The sequence below is a fragment of the Ostrea edulis genome, chromosome 8 (assembly GCF_947568905.1).
Source record: "Ostrea edulis chromosome 8, xbOstEdul1.1, whole genome shotgun sequence".
NCBI classification, from domain to species: Eukaryota; Metazoa; Mollusca; class Bivalvia; order Ostreida; family Ostreidae; genus Ostrea; species Ostrea edulis.
The window spans coordinates 77055251-77079340 of NC_079171.1; the positions used below are offsets into that span (position 1 = coordinate 77055251).

General features: G+C 38.1%; 1 protein-coding gene and 1 long non-coding RNA gene across 4 annotated transcripts in view; one reads left to right on the forward strand and one right to left on the reverse strand.

Annotated features, from left to right (window-relative positions):
- The window catches only part of LOC125657452 (uncharacterized), a 228610-nt gene extending 221293 nt beyond the window's left edge, over window positions 1-7317 (forward strand). The window contains exons 1-2 of one of the 2 annotated variants that reach the window (XM_048877397.2): window positions 4616-4850; window positions 5061-7317. In XM_048877397.2, coding sequence (XP_048733354.2) covers window positions 5092-6744 — 1653 coding nt within the window. In that variant the 5' untranslated portion in view covers window positions 4616-4850; window positions 5061-5091 and the 3' untranslated portion in view covers window positions 6745-7317. Of the gene's footprint in view, window positions 1-4615; window positions 4851-5060 lie in introns of those variants that run through there. The other variant, XM_056146876.1, reaches the window with a different exon arrangement.
- LOC125677923 (uncharacterized) lies at window positions 956-23227 on the reverse strand. 2 transcript variants are annotated; one of them, XR_008797875.1, is made up of 10 exons: window positions 23023-23227; window positions 19487-19595; window positions 18458-18508; window positions 18152-18302; window positions 15719-15777; window positions 15023-15148; window positions 9891-9994; window positions 7348-7466; window positions 6216-6715; window positions 956-1054 (listed from the first exon to the last, which is right to left on the reverse strand). It is a non-coding gene; the product is annotated as an uncharacterized LOC125677923 (long non-coding RNA). The 2 variants fall into 2 exon arrangements; XR_008797876.1 differs by lacking the exons at window positions 18152-18302; window positions 18458-18508; window positions 19487-19595; window positions 23023-23227 and having other exon boundaries at window positions 15719-16790.
- Window positions 23228-24090: the final 863 nt, after the last annotated feature.

Below are 24090 nucleotides of genomic sequence, written 5' to 3' on the forward strand. Positions count from 1 at the left end.
CACGTCCCGACTTTTAACTTCCCCGGGTCCTGACTTTTAGCACCTGTAGATATTTATATAGCACTACGATTAATCATGGACCTTCTGTTGTTTTTAACAGTGCATCTCTATAATTCTCACGTAAAACATTTAGTCCCTATGTGGCCCCACCCTATTTCATTGGGGGGGGGGGGGGGGGGGGGGTAGTATGGAGAAACAAATCTACCTTGGGATTAACCATGGTTTTCGTCTACACTTGAAGAAAATTCTAAACAAGAGATATTTGTAAAACACATGCCCCCATGGTGGAAAATTGGAAAGAGTTATACACACACCTCATATAATTGACAGTAGTATCATCAATTCCAAATATTGAGCAGACAATATCTTCCTATGTCAAGAGTGGATTGACCATGCGACCTAAAAATAAATAGGGGTTATCTACTCCTTTTGCTGTAACAATGAACCAAGTTTGGTGTCAATAAAGCAAATAATTCTGAAAATATAGGAGTCAATATATTACTATGTCCAGTTCAACCATTGACCTTTAACCACGTGACCTCAAAATCAATAGGGGTCATCTTCTCCTGAAGATATACCAATGTACTAAGTTTGATGTCTGTCGAGCAAAGGTTTCTCAAGATATTGAGTGGTCAGTATATTACTATGTCCAGTTTGACCCTTGACCATGTGACCTCAAATTCAATTGGGGTCATCTTCTTCTGAAGATGTAACAGTGTACCAAGTTTGATGTCTGTCAATTAAAGGATTCTCAAGAAATTGAGATGACAGTATATTCCTATGTCCAGTTTGACACTTAACCTTTGACCACATAGCCTCAAAATCAATAGGGGTCATTTTCTCCTCAAATTGTACGAGTGTACCAGGTTTTATGTCTGTCAAGCAAAGGGTTCTTAAGATACTGAGCTGACACTATATTCCTAAACTATTTATGAAATAAAACTCAAACACCCAATACAGGATAAACTCACATACGCGAGTACAACAGAAGTTTAATCCTACACGTGTAAATGTACATAGATATCCGGAGGTTCATTGTTCCACTCAACTCAATCTACAACAGAAAAAAGAGTAATAATACAAAAACATGTAACGTATTTCGTGTCATTTCCTCACTAGAGGGCGCGTAATACAAGCTTCACTCGCACTTCAAAAATACACAGGTAATTTACCTATTGTTTACCTGTACACATGTAAGCTTTGCATTTGCAGGGAATGAATAATATGTAAGTGAAAGCTTGAGTGACGAGCCCTCTGGTAAGACAATGCTTTCAATAAGCAATGTAATCTTATTCACTGATAAAAGAAATAGCTGGCGTGTGGATTCAAATTGTTGAATTTTAAAAAAAAACTTTGTGGGCCATTAAAACGACAGGAACACTTCAATCACGGATATATGATTTCCGATCATTTCTAATTCGCTCTATATTTACATTTCCGAAATCAAAGTCGCATATCATTTCAGCACCCCCCCCTCCACCAGTCCGTGAGGATCCTAGATAGAATAGATCCCTAGTAGCCCTTGCTTGTCGTAAAAGGTGACTAAATGAAGCGGTCATTCGGATAAGAACGCAAAAACTGAGGCCCCGTGTCACAGCAAAGATCATAAGGTCCGAGCATAGGCCCAAATTTCACTGCCCTTCATCGGCAATGGTAATATCTCTATACTATACAGTGAGAAATTCTCGAGAGGGACGCCTACACAATAACCCCCCCCCCCCCCCCGAAAAAAAAATTAGGTGAAAGGTGAAGACAACGAACAGTGATCAATCTCAAAACCACTATACAAGCAATACAAAATTGAAAATAGAGAGATGTGCAAACACGGACCCCCGGATATACCAGAGATGAAATCAGGTACCTAGGAGGAGTGAGCATCCCCTGTCGACCGGTCACATCCGCCGTCAGCCCCATATCTCGGAGTTATCCGTAGTCAAAATTAGTGTGCCAAGAACGGCCTAACAATCGGTATGAAACAAGTGAGACAGAATTTAACCCAATGTATTATAGCTCTACACATGTGAGAATCTCCTTAAGTCTATAAAATTCTGATTAGCGTGTTCAATTTATTGTCAGTATACACAAAAGTTTGTAAAATTCTGCTGAGCGTGTTAAGTCTATTGTCAGTATACACAAACGTCTGTAAAATTCTGTCGAGCGTGTTAAGTTTATTGTCAGTATACAGAAAAGTTTGTAAAATTCCGCTACGGTCCCTCCGATGAGACCGCAAAAAACCGAGGTCCCGTGTCGCAGCAGGTGTGGCACGATAAAGATCCCTCCCTGCTCAATGACCATAAGCGTCGAGCATAGGCCCAAATGTTGCAGCTCTTCACCGGCAGTGGTGACGCCTCCATATGAGTACAATATTCTCGAGAGGGACGTAAAACAATTTTCAATCAATCAATCTGTTTAGCCTGTTAAGTTTATTGTCAGTATACAGAAAAAGTCTGTAAAAATCTGTTTAGCCTGTTAAGTTTATTGTCAGTATACAGAAAAGTTTGTAAAATTCTGCTTAGCTTGTTAAGTTTATTGTCAGAATACAGAAAAGTCTGTAAAATTCTGATTAGCGTGTTAAGTTTATTGTCAGTATACAGAAAAGTCTGTAAAATTCTGATTAGCGTGTTAAGTTTATTGTCAGTATACAGAAAAGTCTGTAAAATTCTGCCGAGCATAAAAAGTTTATTGTCAGTATACAGAAAACACCGTCCTGATTGCTGTACATAATTTACAGTAATAGTACAGGGTTTGACATTTACTTTTTTCAGCACTAGACCAGTCGGGCTACTTCAAATGATTTTTACTAGACCTGACTTTATATCAACTAGCCCTGACCAACTTTCCAGGAACCCCCCCACCCCCCTGATAGTTTCTCCATATTTAAATATTTCATTTAAATGACAAACGTTAAGTTTGAACCAAAACGTATTTAATTGTCTCAAAAATATCTTCATTAATTCTCGTCATTGCATTTGATTTTCAAACACGTTTTCTGTTTCTTTAAATTCTACCCGACACGGATATCCCTTAGTCTATTTAGCATAAAATGACCTCAACCGACTTTTTATTTAATTTACATTTCATAATCCCTGCTTTGTTTCTTCCTAACCTTTTCTTTTTTCTCCTGGGACGTCTTTCCTTGTGGACGAGAAGTCGTATTTAAATATAGAGACATTCCCGCACAGATGTCAACACTGATAAATAGCTGTTTACGACGTAATTTATTGACTTGATAAACACTTTATTATAGTAAATTCAAATAAACCGTTTAAAATTAACATCTAGTAGATGTCGTAAAACATCACTTCCGACCGCGACTTATTTGTTAGAACTAAAAATAAAGATTATTCCATCACACGGTTCAAGATTGCTTGCAAACTCTTTACAATTATTTTCTTTTAGTTAAGAATAAAATATCTTACGGTTTAAAGTAAAGCTTCTTGTTTATTTTTTAACACGACCAGTCGGACTAGTAAATCAACATTTTACCCGACCGGGCCTATCATTTACTAGACTCGGTCAGTCGGACGTGCCTTAGTGTCAAACCCTGTAGTATGTAGTTTTATGATTATCGCAATGATACAGACTATTTCATCCCTATCTAACTGCGATGTCATGTTATAAATTTGAAAAAAAAAATGGCTTGGGGTTTCTTAATAAGATATTTATTAAGTTTTAAAAATTCAACTTCCACTTGTTAACTCCCTCTAGATCCGCCACCGTGGTACTACAGGTGATCAGAAGGATACAGGTCGATACGCGGGGAATAATTTACCTGTATAATATTATGTTGTAAACCATATTGACCTGGGAATGTGTAACCCTCAATTGATATCTATCTATCTATCTTTCTTTCTGTCCATTGGGATGGGCATCCGTGGCCGAGTGGTTAGAGCATCGCGCTCAAAATCACACGGCCTCTCACCTCTGTCGGTGCGGGTTCAAATCGCTCGCACCGGTGAGAAAGTTTCCCAGTTTACTTGCGGAAGGTCAGTGGTCTCTTCCCAGGTACATTGTATCTGGGTTCTCTCTTCCACCAATAAAAACTGGGCGCCACCAGATAACTGAAAAATTGTTGAGTGTGGCGGAAAACATCAATCAATCAATTAATCAATCAATCTATCTATCCATTGGGTAGAATTAGGACAGTGTGATTAATTTTATTTATTTATGATACAGGGAGTAAATGATAATTAATTTAATATTACTATGCGAGGCTGTCAGACGTTTGATTTAGCCTCTAAATGTTTATAATGTTTTGTTTTAATTAACAATACAATGTCCTTCACTAAGCGCTCAACAGAACTTTGTTTATTTCTGTGAAAGTCACACGTCATTCACATACATGTAAGTTGGTTTGGAATTTTACACTGGATAATAGCGAGCAGAAATTTACAACGTCGCGCCAGCATAGTCATGATAAACAACCCTCAATGCAAACTAGTCTTTGGCACGATAAACAACCCTCAATGCAAACTAGTCTTTGGCACGATAAACAGCCCTCAATGCTACGTCCGTAAGTGCTTCACCTAAATCAGGAGTTGTCTCTATATAAAACTCTGTCCAAACTGAAACAGTAGTAGTGATTATTATATACCCCCCCCCCACACACACACAGGCGCAATTGATACTGTACGTGGACAACAATGAAGGGATTCTATTTTACATAGATTGAAACAATTCTACCTTGTGACGTCAATGTTGACATCGCTACCCAACATGAACTAGGTCAAAACAAACTTTAAAACTCTATTTAAACAGATAGTGTATACAGGCTGACGCACCGCACAGGTATTTTATCACAGGACTAGACGGAAGGTCGAAATAACAGGGAGGCCATGTTGGATTTTCAGGTGAGACAAACTTAATATCCAAATTTGTGTGATCAATAAGATAGATCTACTCATTTTTAAAATAATCTCATACATTTCTGAAAAAGGGGGGGGGTAATTCATTACATTCATGTCTGGTATATAAGTATATATAACATACTGTAATTCTAGCTGGTCATGTGATTCAACATATCTAAATCTTTAATCTAAATTCCCTATTTTAATTAACAGTGAACTCCTCATGTGACACCGGACATCAGAAATGGATCCATTCCGCAGAGCCCAGATTATCCTATTGTGTGACCTCTGTAAAACTGCCCACCTACAGAGTCACTGTGAACGTTGTCATATAAATCTATGCCAGACCTGTGTTGGGAAGCACCTCTCGGATTCGTCTATAAGACACAAAGTCGTGCCCTATAAATACAGAAAGTCTCTTAACTACTCAAAATGTCCAGACCACGCCGACGAACTCTGTAAACATTACTGTGAGAAATGTGACATTTCTGTCTGTTCTACCTGCGTCTCCTCAAGTAAACATGAAGGTCACGATATATCAGATATTCTGGAAAAACTCAGCTCTAAAACAGAAAGTTTACAGAAAGATCTGGACGAACTCGAGACCAGAATTTACCCGCGATATGAAGAAATGGCGTCCGATGTGCAAACTGAGAAAGCCCAGTTAGAAACGAATTACGGAGAACTAACAACAATTGCCGATCAACAAGGAGAAATCTTACACCGGGAGATTACCGCCATTGTCAACCAGCGGAAATCCGACATTCAGGAGATGAAAAACAAACACCTATCAACCCTGAATAAAAATACAGATGAAATCACACAGAAAATGGCGGAACTCAAACAGATCATGTCCGACTTGAAATCAATCCTAAAATCAAATGACGTCTCCTTAACCTCTAGTTACAAATCTAGGAATTCCGAATTTAGAACATTACCGCCTAAAGTCCGAGTTACAGTACCCAGTTTGTCTGCTCAGAAAATAAACAAAGATCAGCTCAATGAGATGTTTGGTTCTCTGTCGCCATTATCCATTAACACAGAACATGGCGACACAATCAAGTCAGCAGAAGCTGTATCGTCTCCTCCAGTCAAACCACTGCTTGATGAGCCGCGCGTCACCGCCACCATAGACACTGGGTATGAATATCTAGCCAGTGTTAGCTGTCTGAGTGAAGATCAAGTCTGGACACGCGGGGATAACAAAACCATGAAGCTGCTCAACCTCCAGAGTGAACTACTGACATCAATACAAACCAAGTCAGGGGACAGACCACAGGACATAGCAGTGACACGGGACGGAGATCTTGTTTATACTGACTCTAGTGATGGAACTGTTAATTTAATTAAGAATAAACAGATACAGACCGTGATCACACTACAGGGGTGGTACCCTCTCTATGTCTGCAGTACCGCCTCTGGTGATCTCCTGGTTACCATGATCAGTGATGATTACAAACAATCCAAAGTCGTGCGTTACTCCGGCTCCACAGAGAAACAAAGCATTCAGTTTGATGATCAGGGTCGTCCTCTCTACTCATCTGGTGATTACACTAAATACCTCAGTGAGAACAAGAACCTGGATATCTGTGTGGCTGACTATAGTGCAGTAGTGGTGGTCAATCAGTCAGGAAAACTCCGATTTAGATACACTGGTCATCTCTCTAATACCAAGCAATCATTTACTCCATACGGCATCACTACAGACAGCCAGAGTCACATCCTGACAGCAGACCCTAACAATCACCGTATCCACATCCTAGATCAGGACGGACAGTTCCTCCGTTACATTCACTGTGATTTATACACTCCATTCTGTTTATGTGTGGACATCAGAGACAACCTCTTTGTGGCTGAGTGTGACACTGCTAAAGTGAAGAAAATCCAATATCTATAAACACAGTGTTAATTACACAGCTCTACAGTGTTAATTACACATCTAAAAACCCTGTTCATTACACATCTAAACACAGTGTTAATTGCATCTTTGTGTTGATTACAGCTGCTTGTTGATTACAGCCCTGTGTTAATTACAGCCCTGTGTTGATTACAGCTCTGTGTTAATTACAGCCCTGTGTCTGTGATGTGTAATTAACATGTACTTGTGTTTGTGAGTTTAACTGATAGAACATTAGTCTCTCACTGCTGTTTAGTAATTATATCTTACAATATCTGTATTATTATATCTAATCTTAGTATACTAATTAATAATTAGATTGTGTTACTAGTTAATTATCTATATACAATTAGACACATGTTAATCATGAAATGTAAATAAAGGTAAATCAGTTCTTGTGATGTACTAAGTCACTTTGTCAGTATTTTGTGTGTAGCCTTGAATTATAGTACATCTATACAAGTACATATACTTGTTTGTGTGTGATAAACTACTAATTATTCGTTTGTTAATTATGTATTTCAATATGTGTTTGATTTTACAATGTATATATTAGATAAACATGATACAGAGTTCAGTCTTACATTATTACTGAGTACTTACTTAGATTTGTAGTACTGTAACAGAGAGTGACCCCAAACGTCCAGTCTTCATCACAGATCTTCAGATTCAAGGTCACAGTCTTCTGTTGACCATCAATAACATCACAACACTCCACAGTCCTACAAAACACAAAGTGTAATTATATCTAACTGTATTGTCAACAATTGTCTGTATTTCAGAACTTAATTATCTTACAAAATGTCCAGTCTATTACAGTGTGGTATATTTACATGTTTATATATATGTAAATGTAACAGGAAGGAAAAACTCGTGCTTCAACTGGAAATCAAATCCGAGACCCCTGTATAACTAATCAGGTGTTCTAACTATTGAGCTACAGTGACCGGTCTAACAGAGACCCCTGTATTACTAATCAGGTGCTCTAACTATTGATCTACAGTGACCGGTCTATCAGAGACCTGTGTATTACTAATCAGGTGTTCTAACTATTGAGGTACAGTGACCGGTCTATCAGAGACCCCTGTATTACTAATCAGGTGCTCTAACTATTGAGGTACAATGGCCGGTGTATCAGAGACCCGTGTATTACTAATCAGGTGCTTTAACTATTGAGCTACAGTGGCCGGTCTATCAGAGACCCGTGTATTACTAGTCAGATGTTCTAAGCACGGAGCACATGGTTTGTAATACAGGGGTCTCTGAAAAACTGGGCACTTAACTAGTAATACAGGGGTCTCAGATAGACCGGTCACAGTAGCTCAATGGTTAGAGCACCTGACTTGTACAACATGGGCCTCTGATACACCGGTCATGGTAGCTCAATTGTTAGATCATTTGACTAGTAATACAGGAATCTCTGATAGACCGGTCATGGTAGCTCAATGGTTAGAGCACCTGAATATTAATACAAGGGTCTACGATAAACTAATCACGGTAGGTCAATGATTAGAGCACCTGACTAGTACAACAGGGGTCTCCGATAGACCAGTCATGGTAGCTCGATGCTTAAAGCAACTGACTAGTAATACAGGGGTCTCTGATAGACCAGTCATGGTAGCTCAATGGTTAGAGCACCTGACTAGTAATACTGGGATCTCAGATAGACTGGTCATACGGTAGCTCAATAGTTGTTTTTTTTTTTTTTTGGTAGCTCAGGGGTCTAGGATAAACCGGTCACGGTAGCTCAATGACTGGAGCATGTGACTAGTAATACAGGGGTTTTGGATAAACCGGTCATGGTAGCTCAATGGTTAGAGCACCTGACTAGTAATACAAAGGTTTCCAATAGACCAGTCACAGTAGCTCAATAGTTAGAGCACTTGATTAGTAATACAGGGGTCTCAGATAGACCTGTCATGGTAGCTCAATGGTTAGAGCACCTGAATAGTACAACTGGGGTCTCTGATAGACCGGTCATGGTAGCTCAATTGTTAGATCACCTGACTAATAATACAGGGGTCTTTGATAGACCGGTCACTGTAGCTCAATGGTTAGAGCACCTGACTTGTAATACAGGGATCTCTGATAGACTGGTCATGGTAGCTCAATGGTTAAAATATCTGACTCATACAGGGGTCTCAGAAAAACCGGTCACGGTAGCTCAATGACTGGAGCACGTGACTAGTAAAACAGGGGTTTCGGATAGACCCGTCATGGTTGTTCAATGGTTAGAGCACCTGACTAATGAAAGAAAGTAAAAGTGATCAAGTTCACATACCCCACGCTCCAACATTGCTTAACAATGTCTCACATAATGAATGGTAATGCTATGCATTACTGCAAGAACAGCACAGACGGGCTCAAAATTCAAAAGGGGCATAACTCCAAGAAAAATAATTGAATCAGAATTTTCTGGGAATATGCACATCTACACAGTGTGTCCTTATTAACTACAAATTTTCATCAAATTCTGTTATGCGATCTCTGAGGAATTGTACTGACAACAACAGGACAGACGGACTTGAAATTCTAAGTTCAAAAGGGACAATCAGAATTTCCTGGGAATATGCACATCTACACAGCATGTTTCTATTAACTACAAAGATTCACGAAATGATGTTGAGTGTTCTCAGAGGAGTTCCGCTGACAAGAAAGGTTCAATAGCACTTAAGAAGATGTCATTTAAGTGTTTTACACACCAATACTATATAACATGTTTGGCATCGCCCTGAGGTCAGAACCCCTACCCCAGGGATCATGAAATTTACAATTTTGATGGAGGCTTTCCTGCTCTACATCCCTATGCATCGAGTTTTTCTTACACATGTATAGTCGTAAAGAAGATTTTTTGAAAATTGGTCAAATTTGGACAGTTTTTGCCCCGCCCCTAAAGCCACAGGAGTCCAGGAATTCTGAAATTTACAATTTATTTCCCCGTTGTCTTGAAGATGTTAACACACCTAACACGACAGGCAACGCATGACAACGGATGCAGACCAATTGCAATAGGTCACCAGAGTTTCATTAAAAATATTAATGCTATATTACATATGCCCTGGCCATTACATGGAACATTTCACATGTAAATCCATTAACACATCTGACATTTCATGGAACATTTACATGTAATTCCATTAACAAACCTGGCATTTTGAACACCAGTAGAGCTATCCAGGTCCTGCAATATGTCAGAGTCTCGGGAAAATTATCCTCATCAATCAACAGCATGTCTCCAGTAACCGTTACCCTACAATATTTATTTTCACATCAAATATTGGTTAACCACAAACTGATCCTTTACACCATTATATCATGCTTTTAGATCACAAATTTATACTCAAAAGATCGATACAATGATACTGAATGTATCAAAATGAGACCAAACCAGTGCACATGTATGAATACTGAGTCCTAGAAGTTCTATGAAAGCTCTATCTTAAATAGTTCAGGAGATAATGAAGAGGTCAGATTCTTATCAAAAGTAGATTTAGGTCATAAGGTCAAACACTAAATCAAAGTCTTGCCATAAAAATCTATACACAAAATATAAAAGCTTTTTCCTTAAATAGTTTAGAAGATATTAACTAGGCCATTTTTTTGGAAAGTAGGTGGAGGTCAAAAGATCAAATGTGATTGTACCACAAGGTCGTTTTGTCAACAAGAACCTATAAACAAAATATGAAAGCCCTACCTTGAATACTATTGAAAATATTTGGTAGGTTACATTTCCTTGAAATAAGGTCAAATTTCAATAATCATTATTTTTTTTTTTTTTGTTATCTAGGTCACAAAGTCAAAGGTTATAGTATGAAAAAATAGGCATTGTCATAAAAATTTAAATACAAAATATGTTCAGGAGATATTGAATACGTCAGAATGATCGAACTCCCAGGTTAAGGTCAAACTTCACAAAATAAGGTTTTTCCATAAATAATCTATATACAAACAAGAGGCCCATGGACCATATCGCTCACCTGAGTCACCTTGGTCCATATCAGACGACTTTCCATATATATTTGCATGCAAAAACGTAGTCCCTATTATGGTGCCAACCTACCCCTGAAGACAATGGTTTTTGCAAACTTGAATCTACACTATGTCAGAAAGCTTTCATGTAAATTTGAACTTCTTTGGCCCACTAGTTCTTGAGAAGAAGATTTTTAAAGATTTTTCCTATATATTTGTATGTAAAACTTTGATCCCCCCTTGTGGCCCCATCCTACCCCCATGGGCCATGATCTGAACAAACTTGAATCTGCATTATGTCAAAAATCTTTCATGTAAATATCAGCTTTTCTGGCTCAGTGGTTCTTGGGAAGAAGATTTTTAAAGATTGTCCCTATATATTTGTATGTAAAAATTTGATCCCCTATTGTGGCCCCATCTAACCCCCGGGGGCCAGGATTTCAACAAACTTGAATCTGCATTACGTCAGAAAGCTTTCATGTAAATATCAGCTTCTCTGGCTCAGTGGTTCTTGAGAAGAAGATTTTTAAAGATTTTCCCTATATATTTCTATGTAAAACTTTGATCCCCCTTGTGGCCCCATCTGACCCCAAGGGACCATGATTTTTACAAACCTTAATCTGCGCTATATCAGAAAGCCTTCATATAAATCTCAGCTTTTTTGGCTCAGTGGTTCTTGAGAAGAATATTTTTAAAGATTTTTCCTATATATTTGTATGTAAAACTTGGATCCCCTATTGTGGCCCCATCCTACCCCAGGGGGGCCATGATTTGAACAAACTTAACTCTACACTATGTTAGGAAGCTTTCATGTAAATATCAGCTTTTCTGGCTCAGTGGTTCTTGAGAAGAAGATTTTTGAAGATTTTTGCGACATATTTGTATGTCAAACTTTGATCCCCTATTGTGGCCCCATCCGATCCCCGGGGGCCATGATTTTAACAATTTATAATCTGCTCTATATCAGGAAGCTTTCATATAAATCTCAGCTTCTCTGGCTCAGTGGTTCTTAAAAAGAAGATTTTTAAAGATTTTTCCTATACATTTGTATGTCAAACTTTGATCCCCCTTGTGGCGCCATTCGACCTCCGGGGGCCATGATGTTAACAATTTAGAATCTACACTATATCAGGAAGCTTTCATATATTAAATCTCAGCTTTTCTGGCTCAGTGGTTCTTGAAAAAGATTTTTTAAAGATTTTTCCTATATATTTGTTTGTAAAAATTTGATCCCCTATTGTGGCCCTAACCGACCCCCGGGGGCCATGATTTTAACAATTTAGAATCTGCACTCTATCAGGAAGCTTTCATATAAATCTCAGCTTCTCTGGCTCAGTGGTTCTTGAAAAGAAGATTTTTCCTATATATTTGTATGTAAAACTTGAATCCCCCCTTGTGGCCCCATCCGACCCCCGGAGGCCATGATTTTAACAATTTAGAATCTACACTATATCAGGAAGCTTTCATATAAATCTCAGCTTTTTTGGCTCAGTGGTTCTTGAGAAGAAGAGTTTTGCGATATATTTGTATATAAAACTTGGATCCCCTATTGTGGCCCCATCCGATCCCCGGGGGCCATGATTTTAACAAACTTAACTCTACACTATGTTAGGAAGCTTTCATGTAAATATCAGCTTTTCTGGCTCAGTGGTTCTTGAGAAGAAGATTTTTGAAGATTTTTGCGATATATTTGTATGTCAAACTTTGATCCCCTATTGTGGCCCCATCCGATCCCTGGGGCCCATGATTTTAACAATTTAGAATCTACACTATATCAGGAAGCTTTCATATATTAAATCTCAGCTTTTCTGGCTCAGTGGTTCTTGAGAAGAAGATTTTTAATGATTGGTCCTATATATTTGTATGTAAAACTTGGATCCCCTATTGTGGCCCCATCCAATCCCCGGGGGCCATGATTTTAACAATTTAGAATCTTCACTACCTAATAAAGCTTGTCTATAAATTTCATCTTTTCTGGCCCAGTGGTTCTTGAGAAGAAGATTTTTAAAAGATGCCACCAAAATTTCACATATTCTTAATTATCTCCCCTTGAAAAAGGGCATGGCCCTTCATTTGAACAAATCTGAATCCCCTTCACCCAAGGATGCTTTGTGACAAGTTTGGGTTCTGGAGAAGAAGTCGAAAGTGTGAAAAGTTTACAGACGGACGGACGGACGGACGACGGACAAAATGTAATCAGAAAAGCTCACTTGAAGCTTCGGTTCAGGTGAGCTAAAAATGAAAGCCCCACCTAAAATGGATCCAAATATATTTGATAGATTATGTTTCAAAAGTAGACCAAAATCCTAGTTGAAGGTCACAAGGTCAAAGGTCATGATATAAAATGAACTGTCTTGCCACAGGAAATATACATACAACATATAAAAGCTGTCATGTAAATTTGAACTTGTCTGGCCCAGTGGTTCTTGACAAGAAGATTTTTAAAGATTTTCCCAATATATTTGCATGTAAACTTTGATCCCCTTTTGTGTTCCTAACCTATCCCAGGCCCCTGGGGCCATGATTTTCACAAAACTTGAATCTGCACTATGGCAGAGAGCTTATGTGTACATTTCAGCTCTTCCGGCTTACTGATTCTTGAGGAGGAGGTTTTTAAATGACACCACCCTATTTTTGCATTTTCGGCATTATCTCAGCCCTTCATTTGAACAAATGTAAATCCCATTCATCCAAGGATGATTTTTACCAAGTTTGATTGAAATTGGCCCTTTAGTTCTGGAGAAGATTTTAAACTTTGTCAGTGTAATTTCACTATTATCTTCCCTTGGAGAAGGATGTTGCCCCTCATTAGACCAAACTTTAATCCCCATAACGCAAATATTATTTGTTTGAAATTGGCCAAGTTGTTCTGAAGAAAATGAAAATTTGAAAAGTTTACAACGACGCAAATGACAGACAACAGAAAGTTTTAATCAGAAAAGCTAACTTGAGCCTTCAATTTGCCTGTTACTTAGGGGCAAGTATCAAAAGATCGATGTTGGATAAAAAAATAAATTCAAATAGTTAGGGGGAGGGGGGATAAAATAACCCATAAGTTCCTGTCATCCAACATTGATTACACTTTAGTGGAAAGAGAAAAATGACAATTAAGCTATTGTTAAAAACCACATAATAACATTACATTTTAATAAACATCTAATAGTTTTAATGTGCACTTTCAATTGTGAATAAACAGTAGAAAATTACACAGAGTGTTATTTATAATCGTATGTTTATACTTGTTAATCAATTAGTTTCAACATTCTAAAGGGGGGGGGGGGGGGGGGTCTTGGTGAAAACTATTTGAATTTAGTTTTTTGTGAAACATTGAACGTTTGATCTCCCCCCTTACTTGTGTGATATGTGATCAAAGGCTATTCAACAAGAGGCTCATGGGCCAAATCGCTCACCCGAGTCACCTTGGCCCATGATTTTTACAAACTTTAATCTGCATTATGTCAGAAAACTTTCATGTAAATTTGTACCTATATATTCGCATGTAAAACTTTGATCCCCTATTGTGGCCCTACCCTACTCCTGTGGGTTTTGGTTTGAACAAAATTAAATTTGCACTGTTAGAAAGCTTTGATGTAAATTTCAACTCTTCTAGCCCAGTGATTCTTGAGAAGAACTTTTTAAACGACCCCACCCTATTTTAGCATTTTTGTGATCATTTCCTTTGAAGGGGGCATGGCCCTTCATTTGAACAAACTTAAATGATCTTCTCCCAAGGATGCTTTTTCCCCAAGTTTGGTTTGAAATTGGCCAGTGGTTCTGGAGAGGAAGTCAAAAATGTAAAAAGTTTACCGACGGATAGACAGATGACGGACAACAGGCGATCAGAATCAGGTGAGCTAAAACAGTTGAAATAAGCATTTTTTCCTTCTATAAAGTACATGTTCTGAGTGTCCTTGACTTTTCAAAAATGACCTTGAACCAAACGTCCCGTCCCAAGAACTATTGCTGATCAATTTCTGATGAATGGTTTAGGAGACGGGAATCAAAAACTGTTGAAATAAGGAACTTTTATTATCTGAGTGACCTTGGCCTTTCCACAATGACCTTGATAGACTTTGGTCCACAAGTCCTTACCTGAACATTTGTGATCAATTTGATCAATTTCTGATGAAAAAGTTTAGGAGATATGAGGTGGAACAGACATGACAGAGAATGTATTAATGCTCCTCAAATTTTTTGGGGATCATAAAAGTTTACATAAGAAAGTACGGATGGACCACAGATAAGGGGAGATCAAAAAAGCTCACATAAGCTTAGATTTCAAGTGAACTAAAAAGGAAAACAAAATTACCAGCTCCATACAAAAGGCTATCTCCAAAAATGGATCAGATCTGATGGTAAGAGAACTGCTTTCTGCTTCTAAGAAATAGGATCTGCTCCATCAGCAGGGTGTCAACATCTTTTAAGGTCCAGAAAGCTGAAAAACCAAAGTAGCATTGAGTGCTGGAATCACCAGAAATCAGACAGGCAAGTAAAATTGTCTGCAAGTTGAAAATGCTCAGTAAATTTTTGGAAGAAAATTTTGTCAAGCGACTTTGTTCTCTGTTTCATGATAGAATATGAATAAGAACTCTGCAACGCAGGGCATATGCTTCCGTAATGAATTTATACTAGCTTTTCTATGAAGTCCAGTAGTGACCTTGACCTTTTGGACCCCAAAATCAACATATACAAATAATTTCAGATAAATTGTTAGAAACATACTTTATAACCTTAGAGTTTAAGCCCAAAGAAGCCTTTAGGCCACATCACTCACCCGAGTCACCTTGCTCTTGGTCAGCTGTTTTGATTTTCAATTTTTTTTTTTGTATTTTCAATCATTATTCCTATGAAATATGTTGACACTATTTTGTGGTCCCACCTAGCCCCTAAGTTCACGACATAAAGCAAACTTAAATTCACACAACACAAGAATGCCTCAATACCAATATGACTATTCTGTAAAACGTTCAGGTCATTATATGTATACAAAATGTGAAAGTCCTACCTAAACCGGTCAGTAGATGAAACTCTAATGTCAAGGTCACGAGGTGAAAGACTTTATGGCTATAAAAAAGAATGCAAATATGAGAGCCCCATTGCTCATTATTTAAAAGTTATGAGGAAGGTTAAAATTTCAGACAGACAGGACAAAAACAATTCCACCCCATCCTTAGTCAGGGTCATAAAAAAAACCTTGTTTTCACACAACTTGGGGACATTTGCATTTGGATATGATTTAGTGTGGCCCTGCTACTCTTGAAAAGTCTTTGTTTTAATAAATTTTCTGCATATTACCATATAAAACTCTGATTTCATATTCTGCCCCCACCCTACCCCTGGGGTCCTTGTGTTCAACTTCAATTTGAATTAAATGCAGCTACTTGCATACTAATAGCGAGCGCAGTGCTCTGGCTCATACTCCAAGCTCCAATGACTAAAGAGCACAGAATAATCCGAGCTAAATCTGAACCTTTAACTGAGGATCATCCCAGAAGTCCCTTGTCAAAAATGGCGGAAATCTCGATAAGTCACATTTTGGACTATATGAATTTCTTTGAAAGGATATGTTAAGATTCCTACAGAGACTTTAAGAATTGGGCGATATTCAGAGAGGAATGGTTTTCTGAGGGGCCGATTTGGAGAAGTTTCACTGTATAATTTCCCCTTTCAAGTTGACACGCTGCTTCATTTGAACAAACATGAATCCCCTTTTCCCAAGAATGTTTTGTGGCAAGATAAAAATCCCTCCCTGCTCAAAGGCCATAAGCGCCGAGCATAGACCTAAATTTTGCAGCCCCTTCGCCGGAATTGATGATGTCTCCATGAGTGAAATTTTGTTGAGGGGGGTGTTAAACGAATCCATATATACAATTGACAGATGACAATAACGAACGGGCAGATCAATAGCAAACGATCACCTGAGTGACTAAGGTGACCTAACAATGCATTCCTGGTGAGTCAGGTACATAGAATATACTGGTAATATAAAGAGAAGATAACGAACAGTGATCATAAATTCCACAAAGTATACAAAATTAAGAGAAGGACAATTTATACTTATAGGTATACAGTATAATCTGTCTAAACCGGCTATGTGTGGTTCCAAAGAAATTGGCCGGTTTGCACAGAGTCCGGAGTGCAGAATGTTGACAAGAATGAGAGTTGCTTCCCTTGTATTCACTATCTATGCATACGTGTGTAATGATTGCTAACGTTTTAATATAAAATCACAAAAGAATTCAAAATGTAAAATATAAATATCAGTGTTTTATTGTCATCCTCATTTGAAAAAGTTTCAATTTTTATTAAACAGTTTAAAATCTGGGAATTATTCGCGCAATTTTCTGTTGGTAAATTGTCGATTTCGTCTACATCATCGCCGTTATCAGGTGCTACATTATGTACGTTCGTCAAGTTTGTGTTGTGTTCGTTTAAAATTTGTCTTTCCCAGCTTTCATTGTAAATGTATCGCTTTCAACTGTCTCAATTTGTGAAACGGAAACTAATACAATGCCGAGTGATCGACCGGACATTGCGAGTTATGCTAACTAACTGCATATCATCACTGTCTGACTTGCCGTAGAGCTCCGAGAAGTCCACGAGGGGAAACCCTGCTTTTAAAAAACATAACGGAATTGTTGCCGATTTTGTTTCATTCCAAGAATGTATCGAATCCATCGATTAATTGAATTTTGTCTTTTAATGTCAGTTCTCGTCTCTGTCGTTAGGGGGAGGGCGCCATTACCTCGAGCGTGGTGCTGTCATAATTGAAAAGTGCACCCCATAAAAATCAGGTTTTATTTTAAACTGATCGCGACTCATCGCCAGTTGCACTCTTTTACTTACCTGTGGCTTCTCTTGAGACACCTTTTGTGTACACCGCGTGTGATCGACTGAATACCGACAGGTTGGTCATCGTGGGGTGGCTGGTTTAAATGCGATAATTAGAGCTAATTACGAGCAGTTGGGACCTTGTGTACACCGAATACAATTGACCACAACAATTAGGGTGGTGTATCATCGAGGGGCCGGTTTACACAGGATAATTAAAGTTAATTGATAGCAGTTGGGACTGTGTGAGCCGGCCGATATACAGAATACGCAGTATCCGGAGTACAGGGAATTATTAATAAAGGATTTGTTAAAGAAATGTTATAGACTATATTTTATGGCCAGAATTGACAGAGCACCGGAGTACTCAGAGGCCGGTTTGGACAAATTATACTGTATATTATAATTGTAAGTAAACTGAGGCAATACATGTGGTTATGTCTTTAACTAGTAACCGTAGCCAAATTCAGAGAATTCAAACAGCATTATAACTCTAAACTTCGATGATTTGAAAGTGTTGCATTGTAATTCATCTAGTCTAAGGGAGATAACTGTAATATCTGCTTTCATGCTCTCTACAGTCTGAACTTATGAGAAAATTGAATACTTCTCTTGAATCTTCTTTGGAAAATTCCCATGGATTACTACATCTCAGCAAGATCACAGTTATATTTATTAAAGCGTTCAGCCTCTACCAGCACTCCAGCAGGTAATGATGGGCTGAGGAAAAGTCATATATCCAGCATCAACCACTGTCTCTACAAATATCCAGCAATCTGTTATGAATTAAACTTCAGAATGTAAATGAGGCTGATATGAGTCACAAATATTGCCAGCTAGTGAACGTCAAGACCATCAGGAAAAATGAGTCTCCACGTGCCACCCTTGTTTAGAGCAATAGGTAACCACTGACCTGGACAGTGCTGCTGGTCAAGCGGCAGATTCCATCTACCAGGGCGGGCTTCTGGAAAAAAAACCATTGACACCTGTCACTAGTCCAAGAGGATAAAAATGAGTTCAACAAGAGGCCCAGGGCCACATCGCTCACCTGAGTCACCTTGGCTCACATTTAAAGATTTTCCCTATATATTTGTATGCAAAACTTGTGACCCCATTCTACCCCTGCGGCTATGATTTGATCAAACTGAAATCTGAAATATGTCAGAAAGCTTTCAGGTAAATATCAGCTTTTTTGGCTCAGTGGTCCTTGAGAAGATTTTTAAAGATTTTTCTATATATTGGCATTTAAAAATTTGATCCCCTATTGTAGCCCCATCCAACCCCCGGGGGGCCTTGATTTTAACTAACTTGAATCTGTATTATATCAGGAAGCTTTGAAGTACATCTCAGCTTTTCTGGCTCAGTGGTTCTTGAGAGGAAGATTTTGAAAGATTTATCCTATATATTTGTATGTAAAACTTTGACCCCCTATTGTGGCCCCATCCAACCACCGGGGGGGCCATGCTTTGAACAAACTTGAATCTGCATTATGTCAGGAAGCTTTCATGTCAATCTCAGCTTTTCTGGACCAGTGGTTCTTGAGAAGAAAATTTTTTAAATGACCCCACCCTATTTTTGCATTTTTGCGATTGTCTTCCCTTTGAAAGGGACATGGCCCTTCATTTGAACAAACTTGAAAGCCCTTTACCTAAGGATGCTTTGTGGCAAGTTTGGTTGAAATTGGCCTAGCGGTTCTTGAGAAGAAGTCGAAAATGTGAAAAGTTTACGACGACGACAGACAACGAACAAAATTTGATCAGAAAAGCTTACTTGAGCCTTTGGCTCAGGTGAGCTGAAAAGCATCAAGTCTAGGTCCCCATTTTTGCCAAAAAATACATGCAACATAAAACAAAACCTGTATATACATGTATAACAATAATATCTGTAATTTAATTACTTATAAAGAGTCAGACTTCTGAATCCTGTTTGTGATTCTACTTACCATCAACTGTTCGAAGGCCGATTCTGAATACCCGTAATTTCAGTTGGATTGTAGGAATGCAGTAAATTGAGTACTGCTGTCTGCCGACTGACCAGACTTCAGTCACCACCTATAGGGGAAAAAAACCTCACATGATTAATGAACATATTTGATACATATTTTCAATAGTATGTTCCTATTGCGATTAAAGAGCTTGAAATATTAGAATAATGAACTGCGTTTCATCTACTACCTCTAGATATGCATATGCCCTACCATGGAACAAGATCCCGATGAATGTAAAAACATAACAATATAAACAAGAGGCCCAGTGGCCACATCGCTCACCTGAGCCACATTGGCTCTGCTGTTGTTCAGGGTCAACACCAAAGTATAACAAGGTCTTGCCATAAACATGATAAAGAATTCATATTCAAAACAGTGCTCCAAGTCACATCTACTATCAGGTCACAAAATGGCCACCTAGAAAAATTTCTCGTCGCCATTTTCATATATCTAGTCGCCATGTTCAAAATTTCTACTTGCCATGGTAAAAGATTTTGTAAATAAGATCTACAAGTTTTTTTTTTAATTTGAATATCTTTCAAGAAAAAAATCAACACCCATGTATGCGATTTGTTTGTTTTATTTTTAAACTGAATAGAAATGTGCTGTGAAACATGCTGGATGCTAACAAGTCAAGTATTTACTCTGGCAAAAGTTGTATTGCATTGGGCCATCCTGTATATTTTACAGTACGCTTCTGGGGAAGAAAACCTAGCGTTCCAAACAAGGATTTACTTTAAAGTCCTCAACTAGAAAACTGACACGGTCAGCAAGGGCCCCGCCGAGGGTTATTAGAGGAAAGTGACATCTGTATTTGATATAGCAATGTTTGGGGCTGGTATATATGTTAGAATTAATAATATATAAAGATACACTGGAATGCCAATTTGTGAAAAAGGAATCATGAAGCATATTTTTGAGAGACTAATGCAATTTAAATTACTTCTGTTTGACACACTCATGACATCCACTCAAACACAACAGAGTGCAACAAAATCCCATTGTAATAGGGGACTCAAAATGGATAACTGGTACAAAATATGGTACATATTATTAGAAAAGGATTATGAATTTGACATATTGATGTCTTGGAAAAGGAAATTCTGACATCGTGGCTCTAAGCGTTTTCAAACACATTGTCATTTGATAAAAGTGTTCTACATTTTTAAAAACAGAGATTAATATGTCTTTACATACATAGGTGAGAAAGTTTCCATTATTCCTAGCCGAGACATACCATGTATGCGCAAAAAATGCATAAGTAAATATCAAAATACTCACATAGAAAATGTGGACGAAGCGCCGCGAAACACGCCATTTCGAGATTTTCACCGACGAAAGCTCGGTAACAGTAATGAATAAGGTACACTCATTTTGTATCTATTTTGTGACTTTCTTTATCAAAAGGAACAGTTCTCTAATGTGTAACGTGCAATTGCTACATAATTCAATAACTTGAAGCATGAAGCAGTTTCACTTTGCAACCGGATATAAGAAATTTTATTTCGTATTCCGACCCCGATCGAAAGTTGTTGACTGGGAATGACGTGTTTTAATTCAATATACATGTAACATCAAGCATTTCTTATATTACATAAAAAAAAAACAAATAAATACACATACACAAAATTTGAAAACTACGATAAAAACTGTTTGAGTTATCGTGTCACAAAGAAAGTGTTGACGGACAGACAGACGGACGGACGGTCGAACGGACGGACAATGTGATTACTATAGGGCTTCCCGCATTTCATGCGGGGCCCTAATAAGTGGGCCTTCACTGCTTATGCGAATAAGAGCTTCTACTTTTGTTGGATATTTTACTGAACAATCAGTACCAGCATCAATAAGAACACTACATCCCGAGTTTGTAATTGTCTGTGAAAATTAGCTGCAACAGTTGCCTCGCTCGACTTACTGCTAATAATGCAGTCAAGGACAAAGACGTGTCTCTTACTGTTACCGTGAATAGTCACACTTCCACATCTGAAAGATGTACACCAGGTCGTGGTGAAATCGGACAATGGGTGTCCAGAAATGGTGGACGTTGCTGGCTGATTGGCCTCACAAATTCTGCAAAATATTTTGCAATCTCTATATCAACCATGAAAATGCCTTATCAAGACTGAGGTTCTTCCTTTACTTTTGCATTTTTCTTTAGACACAGAGCGATTAAGAAAAATAATAAAAACGCAAAAAAATTGATGGAATTCGGCCGGATCAAAAACATTATTTCTTAAATCTTTTTTTTTTCACGTCTAAAAATAAGAACTACTTAAATCTATTCCCTTGGCTCGTCCGGTAATGCAAACCATGATGACCCCCCCCCCCCCCCCCACCACTGATAACCAGCCATGCCACTTCATGACTGAAAAATCAGTAATTATAATTCTAGTTTTGTGAATAAATTTCAATGTATCCTTACAAAAACAGTGGAGAGGGTCTCAAATATGTTGCAATTTATTCAATATTATTTGAGAGTGCTGAAATATTTCATCATTGTGTTACAACTAGGATTATGTACAATATTATAAATTTTGTTCAAATTTTCTCTTCTAAAGCATGCCATTGCTACAAGGAGATTATTATATGAATTTCATTTTTAAAAATCAAATAGGTGTGTATTAGTGACTTGGAAAGATAGAAAGTAAAAATAGGGAAAGTAGCCTCTATTTTCGAGAGCATACAGTTCAGAAGAAGTCTCGGGTCAAAGGTTAAGTAAGTCACCGTGAAGGCGGCAGAAATAAAATGTATAGGTATAAAAATATTTCAATCCCATTCATGTATACGTTTTGTTTTAATGACTTGATATAAAAGTTTAAACCATGGGAGAAAACTAGAATGGGCTGTTTCTGCTGCCTAATTTTAGTCATATACTGAGTATTTGGCAAATATATATTGTTTAAATTAAACCTGATCAAAGCATGAACATTACAAAATATGTACATACCTAAGTAGCTGCGCTCGCTCAAACGGTAGCACCGTCAACATATTATTGATTATCGCACTTGAAACAACAGATGCATTGCTCGACTGCCCCTGACACAATTCTACAAACATACAGTTTACCAGAGGACGGATCATCTAGGGACGGTTCAACTGTAGGACGGATAAACCTGACACCGGATGGTCTGACATGGATGCAATTCGAGGAGTTCCGATTGATATGGATGGCATTCAACCGTCCGAATTTACTCTTACTTTACTCTCACATAAGGCTGTGAATATTTTGGCTTTAATGATTAAGTTTTCTTTTTTCTATTTAAGTAACAAAAACGCTGACCGGTAAATATTTCTTCAAAACAGTCAATTTCATCTATTCACAGGTGACCCCCCATAACATCACTGCATACAATATTTTCCGTTCCATTTTCTGTTCCGCGTTTTAGCAACACCCATGAAATTTGAAAAACCCGTCTGTCCTGAATATTTCTTTCATGGAACTCAGGCTAAACCAAATAACCAGAGGAATCTAAATAAATGGTACCTACGTGTCATAGTACTGTACCTGACAGTCATTTTCGCTAAGTATCCGCAAATATAAGCTTTCTGTCTGATCACGCTGATTCGGCATCCATCTTCGTTTCCGCTGCAAGTGTCTTCTGCTTCATCAAGAAAGACAACTCTTGTTTTAGCAATCGCACACTCTCGGGCCTTTCCGGCAAGTGAAATACAACACATTCATATTCCCGAGCTTACGGAATGACCCGAGAAGTTCCTTTCAAGATTTTTTTTTTTTTGGTGGCGGATCAAGAAAATTTTGCAACCAAAGAGAAGGAAGGGGAGATCTTTTTATATGACACCCCCCCCCCCCAACTACCATAACCAAAGGGGGGTTGGGGTACACGTACTCCCGTATCTTTTAGATCTGCAAACGTAAATTCTAAAAAATCTAAATTGTATAGGCTATAACATCTAAATATAAATTGAAAAAAAATGTCAGCGTACATTTTCATTCTTGACACCCCTCCCCCATTTTTACTCACCCATGGCGTGACGCCATTGTGCAACATGATTTCAGGTTTGCTCCTATATATATGTGTAATCTTCAATATATTTTCAAAATTTCTACAATAGCGGATCTGGACCTTTTTTTTAAATGAGAGAGATGCAACCCAAGTGTGTACCTTTTTCTCCTAACCCCCCCCCCCCCCCCCCCCCCTGTAAACGTGGAGATCCCAAAATGGCAAAAATGGACTATTTAAAAAACAAACATAGGTGCATGCCTATAAACAAAATTGATATGTTTTATTTTAAATCAAGCCCCGCTACTCCCCCCCCCCCACCCCTCCCCTCCCCATCCACCCCGTCCCGCTAGATCCGCCACTGCTGTACAACAATATGCGATCAAGAGAGTAATTCATTCACTTTTTTGTATAGAAATATAATCAAGTGGCGTAGCGACCTTTGCACAACACCACAAATGAATACACAGAATTTTCATTGTTCATCTTTTATAGATCCCTTTTGTTTTTATAATTTTAATGTCAAACTTCATACTATCAATTCAAAGCAATATCAAATCATTTACAAAAAGTCAAACCAAAACTGGAGAAAGT